General features: G+C 40.5%; 1 protein-coding gene across 3 annotated transcripts; it reads right to left on the reverse strand.

Annotated features, from left to right (window-relative positions):
* Positions 1–1,871: 1,871 nt before the first annotated feature.
* RIC3 (RIC3 acetylcholine receptor chaperone) lies at positions 1,872–20,942 on the reverse strand. 3 transcript variants are annotated; one of them, XM_057418263.1, is made up of 6 exons: positions 20,726–20,942; positions 12,779–13,002; positions 12,129–12,207; positions 9,883–9,976; positions 3,853–3,998; positions 1,872–2,768 (listed from the first exon to the last, which is right to left on the reverse strand). In XM_057418263.1, exons 1-6 carry the CDS (start codon positions 20,871–20,873, stop codon positions 2,275–2,277), a joined length of 1,185 nt encoding a protein of 394 aa, XP_057274246.1. In that variant the 5' UTR covers positions 20,874–20,942; the 3' UTR covers positions 1,872–2,274. The 3 variants fall into 3 exon arrangements, with proteins under 3 accessions (XP_057274246.1, XP_057274245.1, XP_057274247.1); XM_057418262.1 differs by having other exon boundaries at positions 3,853–4,001; positions 20,726–20,940; XM_057418264.1 differs by having other exon boundaries at positions 3,853–4,001; positions 20,440–20,894.
* Positions 20,943–21,621: the final 679 nt, after the last annotated feature.

Consider the following 21,621-nt stretch of genomic DNA (forward strand, 5'->3'; position numbering starts at 1 on the left):
GTAAAACTATCTGTTGATGATGTTTTGTAATTGGATACACCTTTAGAATTGTCTCAGAAAGCAAATACGACGTCGTCCCGGAACTTGCTTCCAACCCTCGTCGTCTTTTTGGTCCCCTACCTCTGCGCAACAGCTACAGGGCAGGGGCTGCCTCAGGCCATCCCCCTCTGTGTGAGAAGGCAGGGGGTCCTTCCCAGTGTTTGGGGGTATCTCCCTGGAACCGTTTCGACTGGCCCGCCAGGGAGTTACTCCACCAGTCGATCTCCCTTTCACACTCCCTGATGGTCCTCAGCGTCTCAACCTCCTCCTTAAGTCTTGCCACCAGGCTAAGCAGATCTTCTACCTGCTCACACCTCACGCAGGTGGAATGCTGTCCTCCCTCCCCCGGCAGCAGCAGGCTCTGGCACTCCCTGCACCCAGAGACCTGAACAGCCACAGTTTGGGACGGGGTCTCTGTCTGAGTTGCTGTAGTCACCTTACTGCAAGCTCTCTTTCTGGAGGCAACCATATTGGTGCGCAGTCTGGGACACCAGCAACAGGGTCAGCAACACGACCTGCTTGTTCCTCCCTGTGCCCTGTGTATGTTATGGTCTAGATTTCCTTTACATTATATGGGGTTTAAAGAGTGGAAAATATCAAACTGTCAAAAGATGTCTTAGCCATGAGAACTAATATTTAACCAGTCATTTTTTTCATAATGTAGTATGTTCACTTGTTTGCACACAAGACTGTCTTGACCTGTTTTGAGTTGTTGGAAATCTCATTTTTGTTCAGACCTATGTAGAGTTTTAGATAAACCTGCAAGAATGTGCTTTTACAAAGTAAATTTTTTTAAAGAAACTCTTTGGTATTCTGTAGTAAATGTATTTATTTACCAGTATGTGCAACGACTGATTTTTGTATTTTCACATTATTTACCTTGTGTATGTCATAGAGATTCTAGTGTTTGTCAATACAGAACACTGTGCAGAAATATTAAACTTGATTTGTTTGAAGCAACTATGTCTTTCCCTACCACAGGTCATAAACACCGTGGTAAATTACCTACATAAAGTATGGAGGTTATTTAACATGAGGAGTTTCCAGTGCTGTTTATACTGTATTTTTACCTTTAAAGCTAATACGAATTCAAACGAAAGGTCAGTGATCCCAATGGTGGGAAAGGGAGGCACTCCATAGTCTCCCAGAGTCTCCCAGCATTCCATAGAAGAGTTGCTGATGGCCAAGTGATGTGTGGGCCCTTCTTCCCCATCTCCTGGCCCAGCCCCTGGAGCATGGGGAGGTGCCATTTCCTCTGCACAGAGCCTGGAGGGAGACAGGGGAGAGGCCCTTTTGGCAACATCCTTTGGACCGTTGTGCCAATGCCACATGAGGAGTCTGTAGGAGGACACTGTGGGAGGTCCCCGGGGCCTGGAAATGGTGGGGTTTCTTTTCAGTCCAAGGTTCACCCTTACTCTCTTCTCTGCTTTCAAGTTCAGACCTTCTCACTGCCTTTTGTTCTTTTAAACAGCAGGGGTATTGTTAGTGTTCTTCTGTAACAGTATGGCCTGATGCCTGCACTCATCTGGGAGTTTCACCAACAAAGTGTTTCACCACAGCTATAAGCAAAGACAAAGAGCAACTCACAATGCTTCAGTCTTTCTCATGGAAGAGGCTACATAGATTAGGCTACTGGTCCTGCAGCATGGAATAAGCTGGGAAATGGGCTGTGGTTTGGGGTAGCATGTGAATCTTGTGGACTGTAGTGACAACGGTTTCTTGGGCATACAGCAGCAATGACACAGTTGAGAAAGAAGTTACGTGTATGACTATGGTCTGTTCTGCTGACCAGTTAGCTTTCAGGTAAGAGAAAGAAGGCATACTTCCTCCTCCAGCTTCATGGTAATCTCATAAATATTTATGGATTTGATTAATTTTCGTAACTGGTAGCACACAAATATATGTTTTTGAGAAAGTCAGAAGAGACATTTGGTGAACTCTGGGATGACAAAGGGCAAAACCGAGGACTGTTTCTTCAGAATTAGAAAGAATCGCAAATATCTGAACCAAATAATCTGCTCTGAGATACCAGTCTCCAAAAAGCAAGGACAAATTGCTGTTGGCAAAGCAGTAATAAGCCATGACAAGACTGCATGAAAGAGGGCATTGGCTTCCACTTCAGGTAGATGATATTGATTGTTACCATGGAAATGAAATGATACAAGGAGATGAACATGAAGTTTTCACACAAGTAACAGTTTGTGACCATCTAGGTAACATCAGCCATTGTCCGTATTACTCAAGTCCTTTTGTGTTGCGCTTTCTCAGTGTGCCTGTTTCATCTGAATCACTGGCTTTTTGCTTTTTCAGTGCTGCATTTTCATTTTCTGATTCCATAGACAGATCCTCTTGGCTTGATTCTTCTGCTTCGCTGCAGCTCTCAGAGTGGAATACAGCATTCTCTGCTATGACAGCAGGATCGTCATCCTCGTAACAACAGCAACACTCCTCAGTGCTTTGGCTGTGATGAAGTTCCCTCTCCTCTTCTTCACTGATGCCAGTTACCTCATCCTTTTTCTGCACTAAATCATGACTGCCCCTTCCCATGATGAGATCAGATAGCAGGGTTTCATTACACAGAAGCTCCTCATCTTCCATGCCCTCCATTCTTTCTGCCAGCTCTTCTGCTGAGGGCTGGCTCAGGTCAGGGTAGTCTACTAGGATTGTGTCCTGTTTCCTCTTGAAGCAATCAGAATTATCATAGAGAGGATAGGTCTCTTCTGGATAACCTAAGGATTAATAAAGTCATATGCAACTTGAAGTGTTACCAGCATTTAAAAGTAGAACTGACTTCAGTGACAGATACGTAAGTTTATTAGAACAGCTGATTTTAACACTGTCAGTATAAGTCTCATCTATTTAATGACATGTATATACCACAGTATTAAATCCATGGCGAGAATGTGCAAAACATGAGTTCTTGGGTAATGATGAGACAGCTCCACTTATTTTTAGGGAGCCAGGATACCAACTCTAACTTTCAGGACTGAGTATCTGTGTTTTGCTGAAAGCAATGGGAGCTATCAGGTAAAAACTGGGTAATTTAGATCGTTAAATACATCAATTTTTTTGTTTGTTTCTATCTACAGATGGACTGATTAATGTTTTGAAGACTTTTGCTATAAACAGCATTATTTATAAAGTTGAAAAAACAGATATGTGAATTATTTTGTGCATTTTATTTTAGAAAATGCAGCATGAACTTGACTTAGAAAACAGAGCTCGAGTCCACTGTTTATGTTTTGGATCATTTTGAAAGCTTCTTAAAGAGCAAGGATTTAAGTCTGCATTTAAAATTATGATACTGAGCAGCTCAACTAGGGTATCTTGAAAGCACATTTATGTAACAAGTAAACTCCAAGGAAGGAAAAGGACATGAAAATACAGAGTTACTGAAAGACAGACTTCCTGAGGATCACTTTTACAACATTGGAACAAACAATTACTAATCAAAAGTAAAAACTAAGTTATCCAAAATGTACTGATTCTGATTTCCAAGGGGTTTATGATTTTGCATAAAATCTAGCCCTGCAAAGAAAAAAAATATACAAACCTACAGCAGCCAAGACCCAGAAGCAGATGGAGTGTGTGAGAATCTTCATATGCCACTTTGGCAGCAGATAGCATAGTGACTACACTAAAGGCAATGCTGGATACCTCAAAATCCTTTTTTTTTTTGTTTTGTTTTTATTATGGTTGGGAAAACTAACCACCTTTTGCAAAGTTTAGAACACTGACTTCTGAAAGGAAGGATATAAGTAGTCCTAACTCAGTCTTTCTCATCAAGGTAATGGTAAGAAAGGCCTTGCTTACCTTCCCAGTCCTCCATGTAAGGAGCTTCTTCAGCTTCCTTCTCAGGAGAGTTGCCATCTATGAATTTTCCTTCTTTCATAACTCTAGTAATTTCTCGAAGTTGCTGAAGTAACCTTTTTTCCTGGTCTGTTGTAACATTTTGAGTCCTGCTAGAAAATATTAGACACCAGAATTCAGTCCACTATTATTACAACCTATTAACAGGGTTTGAACCCAACTGTTTGGTCTGTCCCAGCAGTACAGTCTGAAGAAACCTGGCTGCAGAATGATCACTGCTCAACATCTGCATGTGGTCTGTACTTCAGCTTGGTATAAAGTTTATCCATTTACCCAGAAAACCTGGAAACTTAAACAGGCAAAGGAAGGTAGGTACAGCCAATGTGAGAGCAAAATGAAAGTGACACACAGGGAAGAGTTATGGTGCAAAAGATACTACAGAAATTTCTGGCCTTTAAAAGAGCTGAGAATTAGGGGGGGCATGCCTTGTTTAAAGCATTATTAGAAAATGTAATTCAAAATTTATGCTACATTTAAAACAGGTTGTAGGGCTGATCAAAATGTCTCGCACAGACATTAGTCTCGAGAGTCTATTGATACCTAATTATGACCACTACATGTATCAGATTTGCTAGGCTTCATTAAAAAATGTCAGTTGGACAGATCACGATGTTGTTACAGAGAGTCCACTATGCTGCCTGGTGGGGAGGTGGGGTGAGAAGAAGGAAGATTTAAAAATGAAAACAAGGTGTTACATTTAACTTGCCCTTTAGAATCAAATGGAGAGTGGGAGAGGACTGAGGTTTTTATCAGATTGAAAGCAAACTCTAATTTTGACTGGTTCTACACTGTTGATTCTATTAATTACTGCTGCTCAGGTAATACAATTACTGTTGTAACAAGAATGCTTCCAACAGATAAGATCATGTAGTCATTACATGTTATTTTCTTGGGAAAAAGAAATAGTCTTCTAAAAATATTATGGACAAAAAAGTACTTGGAGAGCAGTGATCTGAGCTCTAGTGACTAACTCAGTAGGTCAGAATAAGAAAGATACTGGCTGTACTTACGTGTGAAAATGATGCTTGTTTCATCTGGAGTTTCAATTTGCTCTTGAGCAGGTGTTTGACCTCTGTGTAAGTGCCACTTCAAGCCTCTCAGGGGACTGAGGCACTACTCTAGTGCTCTTTTGAATCCTGATATGTTTTAGGCAGGATCCATTGCCCCTAGTTACCCAGAGAGGGTGGCCCTTGGGATGCATATAATGCTGTACTATAGGAGGTAAGCGAGGTCAGAGCAGTGATCTCTGGTGAGCTGCAGACTATCAGACAGATAATCTCCAAGACCAGACAGCTGCTCAGGGAATCTTAGGGGCGAGATGGGAAGAGGGGAGCTGGAAACAGGTTAATGATTTTTGATTTAGGTGATTAGTATTTGCCTAAACCTTGTTTCAGGTGCCTGAAATCTCAAAAACTTGAGAACTTGTGGCATCCATCTTTAGTATTCCCTCTGAATAACTGTCATCACTACAGCAGCACTTTTAAGAGGTACTTTGTGCTATTCTACATATCCAGGAATGGTGATGACACGAGTTACTTCACTAAAGGCAGCAGAGTCATGCAGGTTTAAAGCCAAAAAGATTAGCATTGTACTGCTGATTTGTGCGATGCTGATCACAGTGCTGACAATGGGCTAGATTTTGTGCACAGTTGCACTCACAGTTGTCTGTAACTGAACTTAGTTTGAGAGCAGGCCCACTAGTTCCATTAGCAGCTACGCAGATTAAACTGTTTGAGATCACAAAGCTAAATATCATTTCTCTGTGCTTCCCCTGAGGGGCCCCACAGTTTGAAAGGCTGATATGCCCCCAGCGTTATATGGAGGTTGCGCTGAGTCTCCTCAACTTGTGGTGGCAGTTTTTTCCACAGAACAAGTGAAGGTGTGACACTGCATCTTCTGAAAAGTCTGGGCTAGGCAGATGTAGAATTTGAGATGTGAATTAAGAGACACACAAAAAGAAATGGTTTCATCAGCTAGCTACCTTTGACAGAAGCTTTAATAGAACTGCCAAACTAATCCTCCTCTTACAGACAAAAGTGTACGTAATTTGAATATATATAACCTGCATGAAGACAGGTTCATTTAACACAATGGGGAGATTGCTAGCTCAGATACAGGATCAATCAAAGCAGCTGCATCACTGTGGTATTTCGTATGGGAAAATTTCTAATGTGCTGGATACTCGCATTAGAAAGCACTACTGTCTTATTGCAACACAAGGGCTCCGTATTTCAGAGTATTCCTCCTCCAAATACCTTGCTTAAATGACAAATATCCCTTTAGAGGGGGAGAAACCAAAGCCCATGCACTATTTCTACTTCATTTAAGGCTTCTAGGAAAACTTAGTGTAGGATGTTGGCAATGTATAAGACATCTGGCTGTCTGCATATGAGGGATTTACCAGGGTATAATGCACTTCAGAACACGAAGGACAACAGATGCAAAAGGTTTACAGGATAAGAAAAGGTAATTATTTTTGCTTTGTGTGCTTGTGGCTCCAACACGGCTATTACTTTTCATAGTAGCAATGCACTAACAGGTAGTTTCTTATTCTTACACTGAGATCAGAACATCTCCTAAAGAGCTATCATGACTTCAGTGAAAATCCACAATCTAACATAGTATCTCAGATGTGTCAACTAGTGTGTTTTTTGATTCATGACCTGAAAATAATCACTATTAACAATAGCCCAAAACCGGCACTCCACAGATTACAGCCTCTCTCTTTCTTCCATATTACATTTGTTTAGTTTATAGTAAAAAGATTTTTTTTTCCAACTGACAGCCTAGTAAAGAGGGTTTTAAAAGCAGGTAATTGAGCTGATTATTTCTACCTCTTACCTAATCACCACAAACTGAGAATTTTTTACAAGAGAGAATTGTACAATACTCCCATTGAGAAAAATATTTACCAGTATTTTTCAATTTAAAGTGGTTTCAAAACACCAAACTTTACAAACAGTGGTGAAAAGAATATGGGTAAGACATCCATGAGAACGGGTAGGGAAAAATTTCATACCCATTACATCACCGTTCCAACACTGAAACACTGCTAAAAGCCTGGAAATAAAAGCATGCATGCTTTCAATGTGGAGAGCCCTATTATAGCCATCAACCAAGTCTTTATTTCTGAATCACCAAATTTCCAGCAAAGCTTTTCATCTCTGCTGAGAGATACTGGGCTATAAAGGTCTACATTTATAAACTGGAGATACTGAGGTCCCCTTAGTGATAGGATGTGATGATAAATTATAAAAGCATGTAATTTAAATTTACAACCTGTTAAAAAAAGTGCTGGGAAAAGTGCTAGATTTTTTCAGAGCTGTGAATCATTATATCCTTAGGTACTATGTACTACCCATTTAAATATGTGCATTAGGTAGCAACTGTCTTTGTCCATCTCAGTTTAGATTTGGTTATGTTGCTGAGGACCTGGCCAGGTAGTTCTTTCTTCCTCTTGCTTTCCTTAACTTGCTTCTAGTCCTTGCTACTACATGCTAGGCCTTTTTAAAAGCATCTGTGCTTTTACTTTCTGAAAGTAAGTTTTGCATTTCTGCAAACTCTGCTTAAGGCTGTAGCAACTCCAGTTAGTATGCTGGTTTGGAAAGAGGTCTTCTTGGTTGGTGTGAAGGTTGGTCTTCCAGCCTCATAAAAAAACCCCAACCAGCCTACCTTCTACAACATAGAGCTGGATGATATGAGCTATCCCATCTGAGAAAACCTGCTAAGAGGTCTTCCAGCCTCATTTGCTCAAATACTTTTGACAGAAAAAGAAAGGGGCAGGACACACCACAGCAAGAAATCAGCACATTCACTTGCTACAGAAGAAAGAGTAAAATCACACAGCACAATATACACTACTCCTTCGGAAAAAGCTTTCTTTCTGAGGTAGAGCGTTATCTGAGAATAAACTGTCCTTCCAAACGTATCCAATTTCAAAAGCAACAGTTCTTTTAAGAAAATACACAAAACGAGAATTTTTTTTGATTCTAAAAATCTTCACCAGGAGAAAGCCAGGATGAACCCTTGGAGCAGTTCGGCTGGGAGAATAATACTCCTGAAGTACAGTGAGAGGACACAGGGGCACGAGCTCAGACCTCAGTGCTGTTGCAAACACTAGGTTATGGTGATACATCGTTTTTGTGACAATGCAAAATACAGCCTTTGGTTTGGGTACTAGCACCTTACTTCGCAGGCTGGGAGTCACTTTGCCTTATCTAATATAACAAGCCACGGTCTCACCTGGGTTCTTTCAGCATTAGTTTAAATTTGATACCATTTATTTCTTCCTCTGCCTTTTCTGTTATATGTCAAAAGAAAAATAAATACTTATGTTCAACTGCATATTAATAAATGGGGCTCAAGTATTTTTGCTCTCCTCCTCTTTCATCTATCAACATCCAGATTGGATAATGCTAGCACTACACTCTGTGCTGTAATTACACTTTCTAACCGTACATTTTCTTTTAAGACCTTCATCTAGTATTACTGAACTTAACAGGTATCACAGGATAGATTAAGAAAGCTTCAAAGTCTAGGTCTTTTCTTCGAAGTCTGGTGTCTTATTTTAAAAGACACCAAGTCTGAGTGTATTTTAAAAGCAGCTATTTGCTCCATCTAGAGGTGCTTTTTCCCTTCTCTTTAAAGAAGGTACATAAAAAAATTTTCATTAGGTTCAGATTCTGATTTCCCCTGAGGCCTTTAGATCCATCTATATAAATAGTTTGGTTGAACAAAGAAGGGAAGTTCCACTAAATAGAGGCTCTGAGCCAATAAGACAGAGTGGAACAAACAGTGGATCAGACCCTAAACCCATTTTCTCAGTAAAAATATCCTATCCGAGAGTCAGCATAGTATCTGTGTAGCTCATAAGCCTCTTTCTGGCAGCTTAACGGTAAGCATAGAGTACTGTGTTAGCTTTCCAAAACAGAGATAGACAAAATAGTATCCTTCTGTTTCGCTAAAACCAGGATAGTTTAGGGGCTCTCCTGCTGGAACCTGGAATAATACAGGCAAGTCTGGCACCTCATCTTGCTGATACTAGTGCAACCACAATACAGGGCGTGGTGCAAAGTGGGCAGAACTACACACTCAAAGAGAATGCAGTTTGAAGCCTAAATAAACATCATGTGCAAGTTCAGCACAGATTTGTTCCTACAGAATGGGTTAAACCAGGCATTGACAGATCCAAAGTTAATATGTATTACAACCTGAACAGCTATTTATTTTGCTTGCAAGCATCACTTCAATATTCATGGTATTTAAATTTTCAACACTGCAGTTATGCATTTCCTATTGATGTGTTGTTACACTCCTCATGAAAAATGGACTTGTTTCCAGTTTCCTTATAACATAGAATAGTGATCTCAGATTTATAGCAAACAATAAACATAATAAATTTTTTAAATCCTGATTTTACAACTCTTATTTTTTCTGTTATGTTTAGAAACAAATGGATGGATTTACTAGTTACAGGGTGGAACTAAGTTATGGAATCAGATTATTATACAATTCTGTCCTTTAAGAAATATTTTATGGCTATTCTAACAGGCATTTACATAGATTATAACAGCATTTCTATTTAGAAAAATAATTCATATAACCGGAAAATAACATGAAACGAATGGGTCTCTTAGGAATTATTCAGAATATTACTTTGGTCACATAAGACAGGTTGTTTTATATACTTTAAATCTTTTTTGTGTAGACATACCCGTCATTATGCACTGTACAAATGGGAAGTTAGGGATAGTTGCTTTTCTGCTTAAGGAGAACGGAGTTGGAAGAAATCATTTACTTTAAATCTAGATGCTGAAAAGTTAAAAACTGCAGAACAAAAAGTGTGATGTGTAAAATCAAATTCCTACCATTTGAAGTAATAATAAAATGCTATTTTAATATAGCAAAAGTAAGAAAGTTTGATTTCTAATCAGAGCAGAATCTGTCTGTAAAATGCTGTAATTTGAAACATACCTGTCACAATTAGGTCCTACTCTGTTGATTAATTTTTCCATAGCTTCTTCTGTCTCCCTCAGTTTTTCCTGAAGTTGAGTGAGCTCATAGTCAGCTGTAAACCAAACAAAACCCCAAGATCTGTCAGTAGAAGCTTTGAAAATGTATCCCTGTTCCATTATCACAGGTAGCACATGCTGTACCAAACCAGACTGGTTATGAGTGAACTAAAACATGCAGCTAAAACAGTTCTACGTACTTTTCCTGGTATAGGAACATGAAATCTATTGCTAACGGTAATAGGACATACAGAAAAGACCTTCTTTCAAAAGGCTCCTGAGCAACCTCACACTAGGATGAGTGGGCCACTGCAAATGTCCTGGACATTAAAGTTAGGGAACGGAAAATAGACTGGGTTGGGTTTTTTTTTCCACTAAGGAAGCCATTCTGTTTTACTGTCTATTGCTGAATTAATAGTTCTCATGGAATTTCCCTGTTAAGTCCATGGGAACAGAGGCAAAAGGTCACTTGAGCATTTTTAAGAAGTCTCAAGGTTTGAGAAACCATATCTTTATCAAAGAGAATTAAGTTCATGGGCATGATGGCATCCAACTAACCCTGCATAGGTGTGCTGCAGCAGGCAGCAAGTGCTAACGGTCTACCAGACTTACCAAGAAGAACAGCTAGCCTGTCTGGGGAGCAAAGCATGGTATGTCCATAGTTGTGCCTCTTTACAAAAAATGTGTCTACGCTGCAATATTAGACACACATGCAGACATGCAGGAACACCCGTACTGGCTTTAATGTAGCCAAAAATGTTAACAGTAAAGATGCAACAGCAAGGACATCTATAAGAAAGCTGAAGCTTCTTGTTTGGCTGTTGTAACTCATGCTCAAAATCTTGTAGCTGAGACTTCATAGTTCCCCACTGCAGAACAAAATGAAGCCAAGCTAGCTTAGTTAAACATTCAGCTGCTACAGGTACATCCATCTAAGTAGCACAAAGGCACGACAGAACTTCAACATAGTAGGAATAGAGAAAGCCATCCACAAACATCTTGCTTTTAGAAAGATTTCTATTTTGCACAGAACATCATTACTTAATGTATCACTGATGTCATTGTTTTGCATGTCTGAGCCTTTAAAAATAGGGGAAGGGAAATTGGCATAGAAAAAGGAAGTTACTCCCTCCAAGTCCCTATGTAAATAGTCACTTGTCTTCAGGTTCCTAGTCCAGTGACTTGCCCCCTGCTCTGCTACAGCTTACCATGGATGCTTTAGGAATACAAATGAAGACCTCTAGAAGAAGGCTAAATAACTTTTGTCGCTAATTCTTTGGGTTATAATGATGGCAAATGTTTTAACTTAACTGCAAAGTTAGTTTCTCTCACCAAGTGTTAGAGGAAAAAATACAATTACTGTTGCCAATAAATTGCACAAAATTTCCAGGCACAACACAGAACAAGTGCACTGAAAACACAGTCTGTAGTGCTGAGTAATTAGGTATTCCTAAATATACACAGTAATGTTAAGGTAATTACAGTATGTAAGAGAAAATAACCTAGTGGTAGCACTTTCTATAAAGCCCTAAGTACTTTTCTTCCCTATTACAATTTAGTCAGCTAATTTAAATACTATTATGGTAACTACTCATCCAATCTTCAATAGTAAACTTATTAATTTATCTAATAAATATCTACAAGTAGTTGAATCTATCCCACTGATTGTTGTTTAGGTAAAATCAAAATAATATTTCAGAATACTATTTGCTTTCTTTATTGCACTCATGAAAACTTCGAGCATTGCAAAACTGGAAAGGAGAAAGTAGGGAAGTACTTGGGGGTGGCTAAGAATTCACAAATTCAAATAAAGGAAGCTAGCTTTTAATAATATCTCTATATACTATTACTAGAATACCACAGATTATAGAATAATTATAGATGGACATCCTATTATCCCTTTTTAATCATTAGCTACATAGCTTTTCAGCAAATCTGTACAGTTAATTCAGTGAACCTCATGAGAAGCCATTGCTTCCAGAGGGGCTTGGGATCAGTCTACTCTCACAGAGTCTCATTAGCTGAATGAGATTAGAAAGTGACAGTGCAGTAATTCACTTTAACTCTTGCTCATTCCAACACAGAAGCTTCTGGCTAGTTCTGCATGGGGGAAAACAACAGCTTTACAGTGTGCCCAGAACTTGAAGAACACAGTTGGACTGTACCTCTACAGAGTCAACACAGATGTAACTCAGAAATCATACATACTGATTTTCCTCTTCATGTTTCCAGGTGCAGCAGTAGGGCATTTCCGCTCTCCAGCAGTAGTTTTCCCCTTAGAAGCCAACTAATGAGTGAAAAAAGATGACACTTCTATGAGTTACTGCAATAGTAAAATACAAGCCCCAAATGCAACAGAAAAAGGATAGAAGATTAAAATATGCTAGAAAATAACTACAGAAAAGCATGCACAGCAGCAAAGCAGCAAAACCAGCAATCATGAAAGATGCCTGGGAGATTGTATAAAACACAATACATGACATACACAGTATATATCATATGTAGTCACACATTAAAAAAAAGAGAATACTATGTGTATATTGAAAATTAATCTAATGATGTTCTAGGCATACACAATTTCCAGGGGGAAAAGAAAATCCTTAAAAAAATTGCATGAGGTCAGATGCCAATACAGGATTGCACCAACCCACCCCTACATTCTCTGTTACAGTCTTTACAATAGCAAAACCCAGAGGACACACCAATCTTTCAACCACTAATCAAAGGTCCAGCATGAACACTTGTGGGGTTTACTCTGGAGCTAGGCTGAAATAGAACCAGGTACAAAAATGAGACTTTGCTGTTTTGAGGGGTTTTAGTTGTTATTTCCCTGACTTTTCCATTTATGTTGGTCTTACCTTAAATAAAATGTACAGGATATATAAGAAGATGCCAAACCCATATATAGGGATAATCTGCCCCACAAGGCCTCTCCCGGTTCCACCGGTGCTTCCACCACCACTTCCACCTGCCTTGGCTTTGGCAACTGCTTCAGCAAGGTGAGATCTTGGAAAATGAGGAGTAGCTCGGCTGTCAGGAGCAGCCTGGTAATGCATCCTTGGTGGAAAGCGACCGAGCGTCCCTGCAAAAAAACACACCACCATTATTCTTATTCTGTTACTCTTCACCCTTCTACAGGCAGCCTACAACTGCAGCAGGTGCAGCTGACCTATTTTCTCTATTTTTAAATGTACCATCACTGATGAATAAAGTAACTTGTTGGACTGTAAGTACTAAGTCTGTAAGCTCAACCCTCAGTCACTTACTATATGTAGCACTAGGAGTTAGGTATATGCAATTCTCTCTGGATTTCAAGAAGAGAAAAAGCTGGCAGGGCAATTCAAATATAGATTTTAATAGGTACATAGTTGTCCAAAGAACCCTATGAATCAGCATCTCTAACAGGATGAAAACCTAAAGTCTTACTTCTGGCTCTCTAGCCATAACCAAACTAGCAATCTATCAGTTTTCTGTTGTGAGCTTGATCTGTCAATGTTACACAAAGGCATGTTAATATATAAACCCATACATTTACTACTACATGTACTACCCACCTACATCCTGATACATGACTCTAGTGTTTGCCCGGTATAGATTTTCAGCTATAGGCATAAGAAATAGTATTTCACCTGATTTTGACAAATGAATTATGAAAGATAAAGAAATTGGTAGTACCGCAAATGGTTCTGCTTAAAAAGGTGTTAGCTAAAGCAATGTACGAGGAGATTGAATATAGCTTGGGACATATTATCTTCAGCATTTTAGAGGAAAAAAAATAGTTTCTAGCCTTGAGAGCAGCAAAGACAAGAAATGGGAGTGAGCTTACATGAATGCATGGATGCTACAATAAGACTCCAGAGAGCCTGAAACAGTGCTGTGGATGATTTCATTCAACTGAAATGCACTAGAATCTCAATAAATGTAAGCTCACACATTATTCTGTTTTCTTGCTGTTACGAATTCAACACTTTTGCCATGAAATTCGCTATTTTACTCCTCCATGTACTTGACATCCTTCTTTCTATCTCCATATCCAGCTTGGACTTGCACCTGCACTCCCTCCCACTGATCGGGACTGAACCGAATTATTCAGCTCCTCTGCCACCGAGTCTGGTGGTGGGAGGCATTGGATGGGAGAACCAGAGATGGGGAGTGCCACACTGAGCTGCAGCTCACCCCTTGATGCCAGCTGCAGAACTCTCCAACCCTGGCACATGCAGCAGGAAAGCCAGGCAGCCTGCTCACTGGCACTGGGGCAGCCGGCATGCATTTGCATAAAGAAAATGAAAAGCAGGTTTGAAATAGCACTGAAAATAACTAACTTTGCTTCTGTGAGTACCCAGCTGCAACTATTTTTATGAGAAGCAAGCTAAGAGAAAACTAAATTAACATTTGCTCTTGGTAGGAAACACCATCATAGGAAGCTACATTCCTGAGCATAGAAAATTACAGTAAATATATATTAGGAAGTGATATCAATAATTCGTGAAGTGCTACCATTAAAAACACATTTCCTTATAAGTGACGGCATACATTCTTTGAGTGCTGTAGGCTTTAGTGGAACTATGCAGGTATACCACCGCTGACAAAACCACTCTCAGATTAGCTCAGGGTTAACTTTGAGGAAGCTTTATCACACATTTTAATATTAGTGAATTATTCAAGGTTTGTGATGGAAAGCATAGCATCTTATTTACAAAACAGTCCCACTGCTCCAGCAGGAATGCCTTGTAGCAGTAGGTCACTGTGAAAATAAGTGTGATGTCGTGCAGAGAGCAGTATGACTGCGGCAGGGATGGAACAGCAGGGTAGATAAACCTTTGTAAAACATCTTACACTCATGCAAATATTTGTTATTTAAAAAAAAAAAGAAATAAAGAAAACAGAAAATAATTGACAAAGGTGAAACTGTATTTAAACGAAATAGTTTTCTAATTTAGACACAAGGCCTTGTTTGTGCTTTAAAACCTTCAATACAATTAAAGATAATCAGGCCAAAGGGACACATACTAGTCATTTCAATATCAGAATAATTTAAAAGGGGAATTTCATGGCTCCTAGTTCTAAATCTATTGATTTTAAAACTTTCATAATGATTTCCTTATTAAAATATATACATATTATTTTTCATAGTTTTTTATTGTGAAGAACCCATGCAAACTGTAGAGGAAATTGGCAGCACATGTGACTCAAAAGCAACATACGCACAAAACTGTCAAGTATACAGTATATAGATGGAAATGAGTAATGATTTGGATGCCACTGCCAAATGAACAAGACACCCTGTGCTATTAAAAACCCCAACACCCTAACCCCATAACCGAGTAGGTGATGTGTCCAGATGACACGTTTCTAGGAATGAAACAAACCACTTTCAAATGGAGACAACAACATACTCTACATCAATAAAATCAAGTGACACTTCTCCAGGAGCATGGAAGGGCACACATTGGGCCCTTGTTTTGAATACACCCTACCTGGCTTTGCAATCTTTTTACCTAAGGTTTACCCAACACATTTAACAATTTGTCTGTTTAATGTTTCAAACCAACTTTGCAAAGCAGCTACAGGGCAAGCAGAGCATTGTCTAATCCTGGCCCTTCAATAGCTGTAAATCCAAAAATGAAATTATGCCCCAACTAACATTTGTGTTGTCTAAGAGACTGTAGATTTCTGAATGTAGATAAAGTCCTTAATAGCAGTACCATGTTAGAATTACTGTGGGGTTTTTAATCTCTTAACAATAAGAACACTCAACTGAAAAAAGCAACTCTTAAAAAGTATTTATAGCACACAACAGCCAACAAGCTGATAATACACAGACCATCCAAGTATCTGGTTTCCAAGAAAGCTGTTCTGTGGTTCTGTTTGAATGGGATTTAGGAATTGCTACTGAGCCCAACTTGACTATTTAGAAAGGTATTTAGACTTCAGTTATTGTACAGTTCAGCCACTCTTAGTCTAGATAATACATCTTTCTGTGACATCTGACCAGCTGTAAAATGCTGGAACATAGACATACACACATGTATAATACAAAAATAAAAGTCTGACATACAGTACATATGGGCTGCTGCTATGTTAACTTTGCACTCAATTCATCAGGAAACATATGATACATTACTTCATTTATAAAATGTGCGTGTTCTTCAGACACCAGGAAGCGTCAGAGAGGGGTTAGAGACAGGAAATGGCAGTCTGAGAAGTGCATGTGATTCTTCCAAGCTGACAGCAAAGGATGCTGTTCTCATTGCTCCTCAAATCTCAACTATGGGGGACAGCACCCACAGTTCTGGCTATTCTCTGCATTAGGCGCTCTGCTTTTTTAATTTGTTTCCATTCCAAAACCACGATTATACCACTTTGGTTTGGAAATGCTAAGATTAAGTGTGTTTGTTTCCAAGTAAGACATTTACTTTTCCTTGCTGTGCATGCAAAACCAACCAACCAAAAAACACAGCCCAAGAGCAAACAGCCAAGAACAAACCCAGCTAGATGTTTTGCAAAAGCTTTAACAAAAAAAAATCATGTGACAGTGGGATACAGAACTATCCTCCTGCCTCAGCAATGCAAATTCCAGTTCTCAAACCTATCTTCAAACTGTACTTGGACTCCCACATTTAGGGATGCTTATTTACATTAGCTGACATTTACATTTGCCTGGTAAAATGTTCATCGTAGTGACTGAAAAAGAAAAGCAGCATTTTTTTCAGACAGTCCCAGGGATCAGCAATGAAATATGCTTCTGTAAGAACCAGAACTCAGAGTTTTGTACATTTTTCTCCCCTGCTCTGTTTGACTTGATATTTGAAGAAGATATGTGCTCTAAACAAAGCTTTTCCTGAGCAGGCTATGCAAAACCTCCCTCTCTGGTAGGTGCCAATAAAGAGGCATTCATACTGAAATCTGCATCTCAGGACACTCGAATCAATCTTTAGCCCCTCTCAGCAGTGTATTTTCATAAAACATTTATTTTTTCACCCTCTGTCTAACAAGATGAATTGGCCAAAGGGTTCTAAAGCTGCAAGTGACAACACACAGGAAATCCCATGGACTCCATGATAAAGTAACTTCATCTTCTTTTGGCTGAAAGTGTCATCCTAGGTTTTCTTGCATAACCTCCATGTTTGGTATAATAGCTTAGACTAATATATACAGAAACTGTTTTCTTGACATTTAATTTAAATCCTCTTTCAAGCCACTATATCATTTCTGCTGCTATTCTTTAACACCCTGTAATTTCCCCAACTCATCTGCCCACAGAAAGCCCAAGTAACTAATCCTTTATATAACACTACAAGTTCATGTTCGGTTTATTGTTGAGGCCACTATTTCAGTGTTACACACTATCATGAGACCCATGTTTTAGAGTTTCTACACATGTAGTCATTTATATTTTTCTCTTCTAAATCTTTTTATAAATACTTTTCACTCTGGCAGACAGTCTAACATCAAGATAAAATGGACAAACAGTATGCGTTCATTTAGTTCTTGTTCTTTTACTGACATTTACAGAATAGCTCTAGCTGTGCTTCCAACAACACAACTTTAGAAACCTACACAAAAAAAAGGTTAGAAGGAATGATAGATTTGAAATCCTAACTGTAAACCACTGCATTAGTGTTTTTAATGGACACAGTCAAATGCTTCAACATTTTCTATTAAATATCGCAGGTGGAGTTTAAAAAGGAAAACACAAAAAATACCCCAAATGGAAACAAACACCTTAATTTTCCTAAGGACAGCTGCAGGCCACTGATACATGCATTGCACAAACCCAAGCTGGACAGATGCATTACCTGAACAGTCATGTATTTTTCTAGTAAAGCTGATGCCACTTGATTGCTCATAAGAATACAGAGAGACTAAACACCCGTTGTCATGGAGCTGAAAGGCTTTTCTTAAATTACCATCTCAGAGAGTAGCTTTACAAAATGCATGGCAAATATTCGTGAACAGTAAACTTAAAGGTACTTTTGAAATTGCTAGTAGCTCTTTCTTCCTCGTTTCCAAAAGATTAAAAAAAAAATTCTAATGCCTGCCCATGAAGTAAACCAGAAATGTGATACATTCACAATGAGCTCTTTAAATAAGTTATCTCAAGGGCTATAAGGATGGTGGGGATGAACTCTTCATTAGGGACTGTAGTGATAGGACAAGGGGTAACGGGTTAAAACTTAAACAGGGGAAGTTTAGATTGGATATAAGGAGGAAGTTCTTTACTGTAAGGGTGGTGAGGGGCTGGAATGAGTTGAGCAAGGAAGTTGTGAATGCTCCGTCCCTGGTGGTGTTCAAGGCCAGGTTGGACAAAGCCTTGAGTGAGATGGTTTAGTGTGAGGTGTCCCTGCCCATGGCAGGGGGATGGAACTAGATGATCTTAAGGTCCTTTCCAACCCTGACTATTCTACGATTCTGATCTCTATACATGAAACTATTACTGTGATAAAGAACAACCTTTCTGTCTGAAAGATCATATTAACCTCTACTAATATAGAAGCCAAGTTCATAATTTTCCTAGGAGACTTCTGAAAATGGCTTTACTACAGGAAGCAACATTTCCATGCTTAAACCCTGTTTAAATAAAAAGCCTTCTTGTTAACACTGAGTTTTAACAAAAGGTTGTAAACTTTAAGAATGTTTTATTCAGAGGCATTTTGCCCCCACGACTACAATAAGGACTTTATTAACTTCAAGAATGAAATGATTACTTCAAGTCCCTGAAACTCTTGCCAGGTAACTGCAGTTACCAGTTCACTGAAGAGCAAAACTAATGACAGAGATGTGAACTGAACTGTTCAATCAAGATTTATTCTTCCAATAAAAAAATAACTTCGGGTGAAATAAAGTTTGGTCTACAGAGCAGGTGTAATGAAATTCTTGCTATCAAATTGAAAATATGGACTATAAATTCTCACCTGAAATGGATAAGCTGAGGTGAGGTATTGCATTCTCAGCCAAAGGCAGGTGCTAGGCTACAAGAGGTGCATGCCAAGCATTCACTCTGCACCAGGCACACACTAACCCACACTGAACTGTTATTTCCTGCAGGATGATGGAGAGGGTATTTAGACTACATGTTTATGATGGAAATAGTATTTATGTTAAGCATTTAACAGTGGCTGTGATTAGTCAGCTTATGACAGCACAGCTTAAAGCAGGCCATGCTATAGCAGGTATGAACATTGTTCATCATACAGCTGTGACTGAAAACAAGTTGGGAGCAAGATTTTTCTTCTGATTTGTTTTTTTAAAAGCTCTTTTTTCTGTCAGACCAATCCAGTCCAAAGAAAGAAGCCCCACAACATTAACCACAACTGCCTAAGACTTCACTGCTACAGGAAAATGGTTTGTCAAACCCCACCATCTGGTATCACTGTGGGATCAGTCAGGAGCTATACAGGTCAGATGTTAATAGAGACAGGTACCAGCTCACAGAGCATCTGCTCCCATCCCTGCTTCAGGCAGGTGTCTCCAATGTCCTTACAGAGCCCCTGTGCTGCCTTCTGAGCCTCTGCGGGCCTTCATGGTAACTGCTCTTGAAGTTCTGCCAAAAGAACCATCAGCTACCATTCAGGACTTTGGTGTTCAGAGATTCTGCAACGAAACTACAGACCTGTAGATCTACAGTGATGATAAACCTATACCGACATTCTTAAAAGACCAAGAATACAAACCACCATGGGAGACTAGCTACAGAATGCAAGACACAGATTTCGGTTCAATGTAACACTGTTTCAGCAGTAACTTCAGCCTAAAGCCCTTAAAAAATCCTGGACAAATGACAACAATGTTGCAGAATGGTACAGTCACATCAGTACCAGGCTGTTGCAGAAGATGAAGTGACTAACAGGCATCCCTGTGGGACTGCATTAAGTGCCACCCGGAAGTGTTCTGTACTTCCACCAGACTCACCTTTCGTTTGCTGCCAGACATGGGGCTATGATACTAGCTACTTCTGTGAAGTGCCCTGGGGAGAAAAACCTCCAGCAAAAGGCAACGGGCATAAAGAGAATGGCACATGCATGTATGAATCCTTTCCTCCAGAACTTAAAAGGAAACATGCAGTGGGAGGCGAGGCAAGGACATAGCTTGAGGGACAGCATGGACAGGACCTGACTCTAAATGTGCACATACATTATGGTGCATGAAAGCCAAGTTTAAATACCAGAGTAGGAAACTAAACAATGAAGACAATTCAAATGAACTTTTATTTCATGTGCAACAACAAAAGCATTCTGTACAGAAAATAACAAAGTAATGAAGCATTCAAATAAAAAGTGATGTATCACAATGGGAAAAAATAAACAGAAAAGTGATATGTGTCTTTAGTACCTCACGCAAAAGAAAGTGAAATTTGGAAGATTTTAAACTTTTCTTTTTTTTTTTTTGTATGGAAAAGCAAAAGGTAAATCACAGAGCAGTGAATTCAATCTCTGTCATGCCACACATCATTAAGGACAGCATGAGAGTGTCACAGGTAACACTCATGGGAAGGATGCACTACGCTACGTTTCCATACCAGGCGGCAGCGCACCCTCCAGACGCTCCGTGCAGCCGGGGCCCGCTCGCACCAGCCTGGCCGCCGGCACCAGCAACCCCGTCAGCGGGGTCCTCACGGGCCGGGCCCAGCTCAGCACCGACGCCCGCCGCTGCCGAGCCCCAGCTTCGCCGCTGAGCCCTCGTGCGGCCGCCGGAACACGGACCTCTGCGCACCGGGGCGGGAGACCAGGGCTGGCAGCGGGGAGCGACCTGCCCTCTCCTCCGCGGAGCAGCCGCCACCAGCGGGGCCCGCCGCGGCCTCTTACCCTCGGACGGCGCGGACGCTGCGAGCGGCGCAGCCCCGGGCTCCTGCCGCCCGCCGCCCCGAGACAAGAAGGTCCGCGGCAGGAGCAGAGACACGCAGAGCACCAGACAGGAGACCACGGCCACCCTGCAGCACGTCGAGTACGCCATAGCTGGCCACGGCCGCAGAGCCGTTACCCGGCCCTGAGCTCCCCTACAGTTTACGCGCAGATGCGCGCATGCGCCCTGTGGCCGAGGCCGGGCGGGAGCCTGATAGAGGCAAGGGGCTGGGTGTCGCTGAGGCAGACTCGTCCGCCCTGCGGGGCTGGGATTGCGCAGTAGGAAGCCCAGGTCATGGTCTGTTCTTCCCGTAGGCACGTGTAGAAACGGCTTTCAACCTCAGATCGGGCAAGGGCTGGAGGGGGCATTTGCGTCCCTTCTTAATCCCGCCGTTTTCCATACTCAGTCCCCCGCCTTGGCTGTAGCACTGCAAACGCTTACTGAGGGAAGATAAAAAAATACACACTTGAACAGTCTTGTTGCCTGTGAAGGGGTTTTGGTGCTGTCTGTACTGGTGGCAGTGGTGGCAGGACACAGCCCTCGGTACTGGAAACCGTAGTTGCTGGTGCGCTGTGAGCTGATACCGGTACCAGCAGTGTGGTTAGTGTGCTTTCCACAGCCTGAGAAGCACCCAGAAGAGCCTTACCTGGGGTAGAACTGATGCTGGGAGGGCAGCAGTACTTGAAGGGGCATGGAAGAGCTTGGCTCAAAGAGCTGGTTGAGGTCCGTGTGGAATTGTTTCCCTCCTTTGAGCACATGGGACAGGTGTAGAAAAGTTCAGACCATGTTTAAAATTATTTCAATTTACTGCAACTAAGAAATTTCAAAATTATAAATGTGCATATATTTTTAGAAGAGC

This window comes from Pezoporus wallicus, unplaced genomic scaffold (assembly GCF_028554395.1).
Source record: "Pezoporus wallicus isolate ANWC-B61680 ecotype Strahan unplaced genomic scaffold, APGP_CSIRO_Pwel_v1 contig_2025, whole genome shotgun sequence".
In the NCBI taxonomy this organism is placed as follows: Eukaryota; Metazoa; Chordata; class Aves; order Psittaciformes; family Psittacidae; genus Pezoporus; species Pezoporus wallicus.